Source organism: Manihot esculenta, chromosome 9 (genome assembly GCF_001659605.2).
Source record: "Manihot esculenta cultivar AM560-2 chromosome 9, M.esculenta_v8, whole genome shotgun sequence".
Lineage (NCBI taxonomy): Eukaryota > Viridiplantae > Streptophyta > Magnoliopsida > Malpighiales > Euphorbiaceae > Manihot > Manihot esculenta.
In genome coordinates this window covers 15,332,804-15,343,363 of record NC_035169.2, presented here as the reverse complement: position 1 = coordinate 15,343,363, position 10,560 = coordinate 15,332,804, and the positions used below count along the sequence as shown (strand labels likewise).

The 10,560-nt window shown below is 42.5% G+C and overlaps 1 protein-coding gene across 1 annotated transcript; it reads left to right on the top strand.

Moving 5' to 3' along the window:
- The first annotated feature begins 4,971 nt into the window (after nucleotides 1-4,971).
- On the top strand, nucleotides 4,972-10,005 carry LOC122724612 (putative uncharacterized protein DDB_G0290521). Its single transcript, XM_043960143.1, has 3 exons — nucleotides 4,972-5,635; nucleotides 6,371-6,488; nucleotides 9,969-10,005. Exons 1-3 carry the CDS (start codon nucleotides 4,972-4,974, stop codon nucleotides 10,003-10,005), a joined length of 819 nt encoding a protein of 272 aa, XP_043816078.1.
- The last annotated feature ends 555 nt before the right edge of the window (nucleotides 10,006-10,560 follow it).

Here is a 10,560-nt window from a genome sequence, read left to right as displayed (position 1 = left end):
AAACCCAACAAGTCCAGCAGATTCAGCAGCCCAAGACATGTGGAATATGTGCCAACAACCACCCAACTGATCTATGTCCTTCCCTTCAAGAGGAGGACCAGCAAGTTAATGCTGTTGGAGGCTTCAATGGGCAAAGAAGGTATGATCCCTATTCTAATACTTATAATCCAGGTTGGAGGGACCATCCAAATTTCAGTTATGCAAGGGGAAATCAATATCCAAGCTACCAGCAAAGGAATCAAGCTCAAGCTGCACCTCAGAATTCCAATGCATCTCTTGAAGAGATTGTGAAAAATTTGGCAAATACTGTGCAGAATCTTGAGAAACAAATGGGGCAAATGGCTTCATCCTTGAACAAAATTGAATCTCAAGGAAAGCTACCTTCCCAAACTGAGATAAATCCAAGGCAAAATGCTAGTGCCATCACATTGAGGAGTGGAAAGGAGTTGCAAGACAATAGGGCTGAAAAATTGCAAAAACAGACCATGGAAGAAATTCTGCCAGAAAGTGATCAGGGCAGTGATTTGCCCAGTTCACTGATAGGAACTGACCCGATCGCTGGGCAAACTAAGCTGTCCAGCAGTGATTTGACCAATTCTCCAGAGAAGGCAGGAAGTGATTTGCCCAAATCAACAGACCAGGCAGAATCAAGTCAAAGGCAGAAACAGCAACCTATGGAGAAATTCAAGGTACCACCTCCCTTCCCAAAGAGATTTGCAAGGTCCCAAAAGGAGAAAGAGGAAAAAGAGATATTGGAGACACTTCGCAAAGTGGAAATTAACATTCCCCTACTTGATGCTGTGAAACAAATACCAAGGTATGCTAAATTTCTCAAAGAGCTATGCACCAATAGGAGGAAACTTGCTGAACGTGAAAAGGTAAGTGTGGGGGAGTGTGTTTCAGCTGTCATCCAAAGAAAACTACCAGTCAAATGCAAGGATAGAGGAATGTTTGCGGTTTCATGCAAAATAGGCAATGTGGGAATAAAGAAGGCCATGTGTGACCTTGGAGCTTCAATAAATGTCATGCCTCTGTCTATTTTTAACTTGTTGAATGCAGGTACACTCAAGGGCACCAGCATTGTGATCCAATTAGCTGACCGATCCATTGTCTACCCCAAGGGAGTGCTAGAAGATGTGTTGGTGCAAGTGGACCAATTAGTCTTTCCAGCAGATTTTTATGTTATTGACATGGAGGAAGACAAGAGCAACACCACCTCTGATATCTTACTTGGGAGACCATTCTTGAGCACAGCAAGAACAAAAATTGATGTGCATGATGGCACATTGACTATGGAGTTTGAAGGGGAAGTTATCAAATTTAATGTTTATGATGTCATGAAATTCCCCAATGATGTTTCTCCTGTTTATGGCCTTGATGTTATTGATAATTTAAGTCAAGAAGTTTTTGATTTTGATCAAGAAAACTTACTTTATGAAAGTCTTTGCAGGAGAGGAGAAGTGGACAGCAACATCTCTGAAGCAGACAAAACAGCAGACTGTTGTAACTTGCTGGATGTGGGTGATTTGCCCAGTGATTTGCCCAGAACACCAGAAAATCTGCTCAAATCACAGCTCAAATCAGACAGCAGGCAGACAGAAAACCAGCAGACAGAAAATGCACCAGAACTGAAACCCTTGCCTAACCACCTCAAATATGCCTACTTGGGAGCTGGAAATACACTTCCAGTAATCATCTCCAACCAGCTCAGCCAAGAAGAAGAGGAAAAGCTCCTGGATGTGTTGAGGAAACACAAGAAGGCAATTGGGTGGACATTGGAGGACATAAAGGGTATCTCACCCTCAACGTGCATGCATCGGATACTTATGGAGGATGAGTGCAAACCTGTTCGTGAGGCACAAAGAAGGCTGAATCCACCTATGATGGAGGTTGTAAAGAAGGAGATTGTGAAGCTCCTAGACATTGGGGTAATCTACCCCATTTCTGACAGTAAATGGGTGAGTCCCATCCATGTGGTACCAAAGAAGACCGGGATTACCATTGTCCCTAATTCTGAAGGAGAGCTAGTACCCACTCGTGTACAAAATGGGTGGAGAGTTTGCATGGACTACAGGAAGCTCAACACAGCCACAAGGAAGGACCACTTTCCCTTGCCCTTCATGGACCAAATGCTTGAGAGACTTGCTGGAAAGAGTCATTACTGCCTCCTAGATGGATATTCGGGATTTTATCAAATCCCCGTTGCACCTGAAGATCAAGAGAAGACCACTTTCACATGCCCATTTGGCACCTTCGCATTCAGGAGGATGCCCTTCGGTCTTTGCAATGCACCAGCCACCTTCCAAAGGTGCATGATGAGCATTTTTTCTGACTATGTGGAGAAGATCATTGAAGTCTTCATGGATGACTTTACGGTGTATGGCAACTCATTCCATGAATGCCTTGCCAACTTGGAGAAAATACTTCAAAGATGCTTGGAGACAAATCTAGTTCTCAACTACGAAAAATGCCACTTCATGGTCAGCCATGGCTTAATCTTAGGCCATATTGTTTCAGCAAAAGGGATTGAGGTGGACAAAGCCAAAATTGACACCATCAAAAATCTGCCCTACCCAACCAGCATTAGGGAGATTAGATCATTCCTTGGACATGCTGGTTTTTACAGGAGGTTTATCAAGGATTTTTCTAAAATAACTCAGCCTCTTTGCAGGTTGTTACAGCAGGATGTACCCTTCAACTTCGATGACAGCTGCAAATCAGCTTTTGATTTGATCAAATCACTGCTAATTTCTGCCCCAGTCATCCAGCCACCTGATTGGACCCTTCCATTTGAGATCATGTGTGATGCCAGCAACTTTGCTATAGGTGCAGTATTGGGACAGCGTATAGGTAATTCTCCTCATGTCATTCACTATGCCTCACGCACCCTAGATGCTGCACAATGCAATTATTCCACCACGGAAAAAGAGTTGCTGGCTATTGTGTTTGCATTGGAGAAGTTCAGACCCTATCTACTTGGGACAAAGGTGATTATATACTCAGATCATGCTGCACTAAGGTATTTAATCAAGAAAAAGGAGTCCAAACCAAGGCTGGTGAGATGGATATTGCTGTTACAAGAGTTTGACTTGGAGATCCGTGACAAGAAAGGCAAGGAGAACCTTGTGGCTGATCACCTCAGCAGAATTCTGACCGAGATGGAGACATGCCCCATCAATGAGACCTTCCCTGATGAGCACCTCTTTGCTGTCCAAGAAGAGGAACCATGGTATGCTGATATTGTTAATTTCCTTGCCATAGGTGATTTGCCCACTGATTTGCCCAAACACATAAGAGACAAGATCAAGAAAGAGGCAAGGTATTATGTGTGGGATGAGCCTTACCTATGGAAGCATTGTGCAGACCAAGTCATAAGGAGATGCATCCCAAACCATGAGATCACATCTGTCCTAACTTTCTGCCACTCTTACAGCTGTGGAGGTCACTTTGGGCCACGCAAGACAGCCTTGAAGGTTCTTGAAAGTGGGTTATTTTGGCCTAACATATTTAGAGATGCTTATTTATTTTGTAGGTCATGTGCAAGATGCCAACAAACAGGAAACCTTGGCAAAAGAAGTGAAATGCCACAAGCACCCATCATGGTGTGTGAAATCTTTGACATATGGGGCATTGACTTCATGGGACCACTCCCACCTTCCTTTGGCAACACCTACATACTTCTTGCTGTGGATTATGTGTCCAAGTGGATTGAGGCCAAGGCAACAAGGGCTGATGATGCAAAAACAGTAGTAGAAACTCTCCTCAAGAAGCACCATGTCATCCATAGAACCTCTACTGCCTATCACCCTCAAACAAATGGGCTGGCTGAAGTGTCAAATAGGGAGATCAAGTCCATCTTGGAGAAAACGGTCTGCCCAAATCGCAAGGACTGGAGTACACGCCTCAATGATGCCTTATGGGCATATAGAACATCATATAAAACTCCAATTGGGATGTCTCCATATAGGCTGATTTATGGGAAAGCATGCCATCTACCTGTAGAACTTGAACATAAAGCCTATTGGGCTGTGAAGAGCTGCAATCTTGATGAAAAAGAGACTGGAGTTCACAGAAAATTGCAAATACAAGAGCTTGAAGGAGATTCGGCGTGATGCATATGAAGCTTCGTGGGATTACAAAGCAAAGACCAAAGCCTTCCATGACAAAAATATCTCCAGAAAACACTTCCAGGTTGGTGATAAGGTCTTACTTTTTGATTCCAGGTTCAAATTATTCCCTGGAAAGCTTCGGTCTAGGTGGATTGGGCCATTCTTGGTTGAGCATGTTTATCCACATGGAGCTGTTGACATACGGAGTCCACAAACAAGCAAAGTTTTCAAAGTTAATGGGCATCGTTTGAAGAGATTCTATGAAGGTTTTACTGTCCATGTTGTGGAGGAGGTTCCCTTGGATCCCCCTTCCCAAGACTGCTGAGCAAGACACTGAAGTCCAGCCCAAGACAGAAAACAGGGCGCTACTGGGAGGCAGCCCAGAGGCAGTGATTTGTCCAGTGATTTGCCCACTGCTTGCCCAAATCGCTGGGCGAATCGACTGAATGTCCCATAGTCACAAGTGATCGGGGCAGTGATTTGCCCAATTGCCCAGATAATTCGACCAAGATCACCGGTCCAATCGCAAAATCAAGCACATCATCAGAAAAGGGCGTGAACAGTACCAGCCCAGCAACTGCAAAGGAGCAGCGATCTGGCCAAGTGATTTGCCCACTGCTTACCCAAATCACTGGTCAAATCACCCTGTCAAGAATCTAGAGGGCCAGCATTAAATGATCAGGGCAGTTCACATACCCAAATCACTTTAAGTAGTCTTTTCTTTTATTTTTACTTTTTACGCAATTTACTGTTTTTATCTCTTCTTCTTCAAGATCTCTCCTCTCCGACCCACCACTCACCCACCGGCAAACTCAAGACCACCATGGTCCGAATCAAGATGAAGGCCACCGGCGGACCGTTCATGTGGAAGAAACTAGGGCTGCCGAGGCCCATCCCCTCCGACAGTGATGACGAAGCGCGGGACACCCCTCCACCAGCCACCACCAGCACTGAAACACCACCGGCCACTGGAACAGAGACAGGACGCACCGACTCACCGGCTGTCCAGACATATCACCGGCAAAGGAAATGGCCAAGAACGCCGACACCACCTCCACCGTCCACATCCCCAATAACCCCGACGGCGAACCCTAAGGGCGAAACGCCACCAGAGGCCACCACTTCCTCCGGCCACGGCCAGAAACGGCCAAGAACTCAGTCGCCACCTCCACCGCCGATATCAGAGCCAGAACCAGAAACCACCATTGCCACACATCCCACAGGACATGAGGAAGGCGATGCACCCACTGAAGTGCCCAGCAATTTGCCCACTGATGCGCCCACTAGTATGCCCAGTGATTTCACCAGCAATTTGCTAAGCGCTATGCCTAGCGGTGTGCCCACTGATGTGCCCACTGATACGCCCACAGACTTACCAAGCGACACACTCAGTGATATGCCCAGCAATTTGCCCAGCGATTTGCCCAAGCCAGTATACCCAGATCACATCGTTAAAGCCCTGACGTTCAACAAAATTTCTGAGCGCACCAGGCTGGTTAAAGTTTCATCTCTACCATATCACCCAGGTAAGTATATCCACCATGGCACACTAGGAGCACTGAGACTCCATTCCCAGGTACGTTCCCTCATCTCTGCTGTTGGCTGGGACATTTTTTTCTTCCTGCGTATGCCCTCCTTCCTTGAACTCACACATGAGTTCTTCACCACGTTCTATTTTGATAAACCTGCCATGCATAACATACACACACCAGGCACTATTGGATTTAGGTTATTGGGGAAGCGATTTCGCTTATCCCTGCAGGAATTCGGCATAGCCATGGGCTGTGAATGCCCTCAGTCCACCTGGGATTTTCCTGCTGAGTTTGATCCAAGCTCTGTGTACTTGGAATTAAGTGATAACCCCCCAGATTCATACTCACCCACTAGGTCCAAGGACCTATACCTCAGCAACTCCAGTTTGAAATACCTCCACAGATTCCTGGCCTATACATTCTCTGGGAGGAAGGATGCTTCCAACATCCTGACCAGAACTGAGTTGTATATCCTTTGGTGCATGCACAGGGGCAGGAAAATTCATCTTGGATATTGGGTTGCCACCCAACTATCCAGCATCATACAATATAACAGGCCCTTGATTTTTGGTCCTTTGATCACTGCCATTGCAGTGAATCTCAAATTATTGCACCCAGCACATACTGACCTCTCCCCCACCCCCAAAACAACCCCCTTGGACCTACGCACATTAGATGATATGGGGTTGCTTTGCAAGGTGGGGGATGCTTTTTCCATTGCACCTGCAGGTCCAGTAACACCACGCCATGAGCGTGTTTTCAGAAGGAAGAAGGCCACCACAAACACCACCACTCAGCAGCCAACCTCCATAGCAGCACCTACAGATAAGACAGCACAGGAAACAGGGCAAGAACCAGCAAATACTCCTCCAGCAGCCCCCCAGCAAGATGCTCCTCAGCCACCTGAAGACGAAGCACCCAACCAGACAGTAGAGGCTCGTCTCAGTAGGATTGAGGATCGAATGCAAAGGATGGAGCACTTGTTGGACCTGCTGGTGGACCATTTTCTGCCCCAGCACCATGACAGATAGCGATCTGCCCAGTGATTTGCCCAGTGCTTGCCCAAGTCACTGGTCAAATCACTCACATGCCAGGAAGTCACTTTGCCTTTTCTCCTTCATTTTTCTATATATTTATTCAAACATTGAGGACAATATTTGGGTTAGGTGTGGGGGTACTGGAGAGTATTTATTCATTGATTACACTATCTTTTTGTTTCTTGTTGTTTCTTTTTGTTTCTTGTTGTTTCTTTTTGTTTCTTTTTGCATTGTTCCTACCCTTTTTTTTGCACACACCAGAATTTTTTTTCACACATTTTTTCTTGCACACACACACAGAATTTTGTCTTAGCTTTTGCTCTACTCAACATAGATAACAAGGTTAAAAGAGTTTCCTTATCTCATGACCCCATTGATTTGCCACCCCTTTAAGCTTAAATTGAATCATTCACAGTATGTTACCTTCACTTAGGGAGTTTTTCTCTTGAATTGAATCTTCAAATTTGCTAAGGTCAAGGGAAATAAAAATACAAATACATGCAAACACAAAGATAGTGTAACTCCCTAAGAGCTTATTTGCCCAAACTATCATGAAAGACCAGCATAAAGCACAAATCGTAAACCTATTCCAATGGTCTAAGACTATGAACTGAGCCTAATAGCCACTTGGAGAAGTGACTGACTGAGTAACCGGGGGTGTATCACCCATGTACACAATCGCATAAAAAGGTCAGTAACTTTTTCAAGCAAATAAGTTTCGATGGTCTAGACTATGAACAAAGCTAGTGGTCACTTGAACAAGTGACTAACTGAGTAACCGGGGGTGTATCACCCATGTACACAATCGCGTAAAAAGGTTAGTGACTTTTTCAGGCAAGGATAAGAATAAGTGCTGCTGAAAATAAAAATAAAAAATAAAAAGGAAGAAAGAAGAAAAGGGGCAAGTCACTCCTAGGGGCTGCACTAAACCTAACATAAAAGAATAAGCATGATTGAGTCAAAAACCTTTCTCTTGACCATGGTAGGTGAAAGGAAACAAGGAAAGGAGAGGACGACCTTGGTGCATGTACTCTATACTGTGATACTTCAGCTTAGGAGTCTAGGGGGGCTGATTAAGTGGTACTTAGGCTCAAAGGAAAAAGGAACTTGATTAACTAAGTTATTTGTTGCTTGAGGACAAGCAAAAAGCTAGGTGTGGGGGTATTTGATCAAGCATAATTTAGCCACATTTTTATCATAATTATTATTGCTTATTTACACATTTTTCAGTTTAATTTATGGTTTTTATCTTGTTTTTACAGAAAAGGAAGAAATTGGAAAATGGGAGAAAAAGTGCAGAAAATTTACAAAAGGATGATTTGCCCAGTGATTTGCCCAAGATCACCAGATAATCTGCTCCAATCACTGCCCAGATCAAGCTGAAGCAGAAACCCGGAGGCAACAGGCAGTAGTGATATGGCAAGTGATTTGCCCAAGACACTCGAAGATCACTGACCAAATCACTCGCAGAGACATAGAGGACTGACTCACAGAGAAGTGATTGGGGCAGTGATTTGCCCAAAATACTCAAATCACCGGGCAAATCACTTTGACAGCAGAAACTTACAGCAGAGCGGGAAAATGGGCAGAAAACAGAAATCCGAATTTTCAGAAGTCCAAATCCAATCCAATCACTTCCAACACAAAACCAAGAGCCACGAAAGAGTCTCTCATCCAAGGAATTCCAATTGCAATTAAAATCAACATCAAAAGAGGAGTCAAACACCAAATCAAAGAGGGATTTCAAAACCCTAGATGGAGAGAAATTCTGCAGCTATAAAAGGAGAGCCTCCAAACCAGCAAAGGGACCTTCTGATCAGGAACTCAGCACCCTCTCCCTCGCTAGAAACTCTGCAACTGCTCTTCTTTTCTTTCTTTTCATCTTTTTGTGTATTTAGTCCACCATGAGTGGCTAAATCCATCCCTTTCTAGTTGAAGTTGGTGAATTTCAGATTTTGTGATGAATTGGGAGATTTAAATCTCCATTGTTAACTTCTATTTATTTTCAATATTTATGCAATTTGATCTTTCCATAATTGTTGCTTTGCTTTTAGAATCAATAAGGGCCCATTGCTTTTAAATTGCTCAAGTAACAGATTGTTTGAATGATTTAAGTCCGTAATTGCTTAGAATATTTAAACTCACATTCAATCAAGTTGCATGATCTAAACTTAGCCACGCGGTTGGCAAGGTTAGAATTAGGTTTCTCTAAGTCTTAATGCAGTTAACAGTTGTTCGATGCCAAAGGCCCTAAGGACGTTCCTTGGCAACTTGTTAACTAGTGTTTGATTAGCGAACGTTTCCTAATCAAACTAGAACTAAGGAGGAATTTGGATTGTGAGAAGCGTCTTCCACATCCTAAACTAATTTATTGAGATAAATAGGAGTATTAAAGAATCAATGATCAATTCTAAACAATCTGAAATAGATCCATACTTCAACTAGAAGCTTTTCTCTTATTGATTTACTCAAACTTTAAATTATTGCTTTCTTTTACTATTTAATTTTAATCATCAAATCAAAACCCCCCTCTTTTATTTATTTGCTATTCACCTAGTCATTATTAGGAAAATCTTTGGTGTCAATTCCCTGTGGTTCGACCCTATTGCCACTATCTACAAGTTTATTGTTGATTGTTTAATAGGTTTATTTTTGACGGCTTCGACAACCGCCTATCAATAACCCACTAAGAAATTGCATAATCTAGCTTAAACTCACTATGCGGTTAGGTTTGTTGGTTAGAATTGAGTCTTTCTAATTCTTAAGGCAGTTGATAAATTAAATCCAATAGACGTTCTTTAGGTTGTTTATTGACTAGGGTTAATTAGTGAATATTTTCTAATTATTTACACTTAGAGAGAGATTGATTATAAGTAGCCTCTTCCATAACTAGAACTAATTTATTAGAATGAATAAAGATATTTTTGTTTCTATTATCAATTCTCCCAACTGAAATGAATCCTAATCTTCAACTAGAATTTATTTACATTGATTTTCTCTCAAGTCTTTTATTTGATTTTCTCTTGATTATTGCTTTCTTTTATTGTCTTGATTTTTACCTTAATTGAATCTTGATCAAACCCCCCTTTTTACTTTCTTGTTTATTTCTCCTAGTTGTTAATTGGAGATTTATAGTGTTAATTTCTTGTGGATTTGATCCTATTCACTCTATACGCAATTTATTTTTATTGAATCTGGATAGGTTATTTTTTATGGCTTCGATAGCCACCAAAAATTGGCGGCAATGCCGCAGAATTGATTTAAACTAACTTATTTCCTTTCATGACTAGGTTTGGTCGTGAAGTAGATTTGCTTTACGATTCATAAATTGAAAGGACCACCAAGAACTTGTGAAAACAAGGAAACTTGATGAAACAAGCCTTATTAGCATCCACATCATACTAATTGTAAATAGACAGCCCAAGAACTGGAAACTACTAAATAAAAAGCTTCAGAAGCAGCCTCTGATATAGCAACTGAACCAGCTACCACAGAAGCAATACTTGTAACTCCCGAAAGGGCAGAAATTACAGCTACTGTCGTTGAATCAGCTATTGTCATCATTGAACTGGACGCTAAAAACATCGAAGAAAGACCTCTATGGAGCAAGAAAGGATCTTACGTGAGCTAGTAGCCCCTATTGGCAATCAAGCACCACTATGCATTACATACCCACCTCTAGCAGTACCTTTTGAGCTAAAAACTGAGCTAATTCACTTGCTTCCCAAGTTTAGAAAGAAGAGAATGAAGATCCACACAAACACCTCAAAAAATTTCATATTATTTGCTCAAGCATAGACCTCAATGGATAACTGAAGAACACATAAAATTGAGAGGCTTCCCTTTTTCATTTGATGAAGCCACAAAAGATTGATTGTTTTA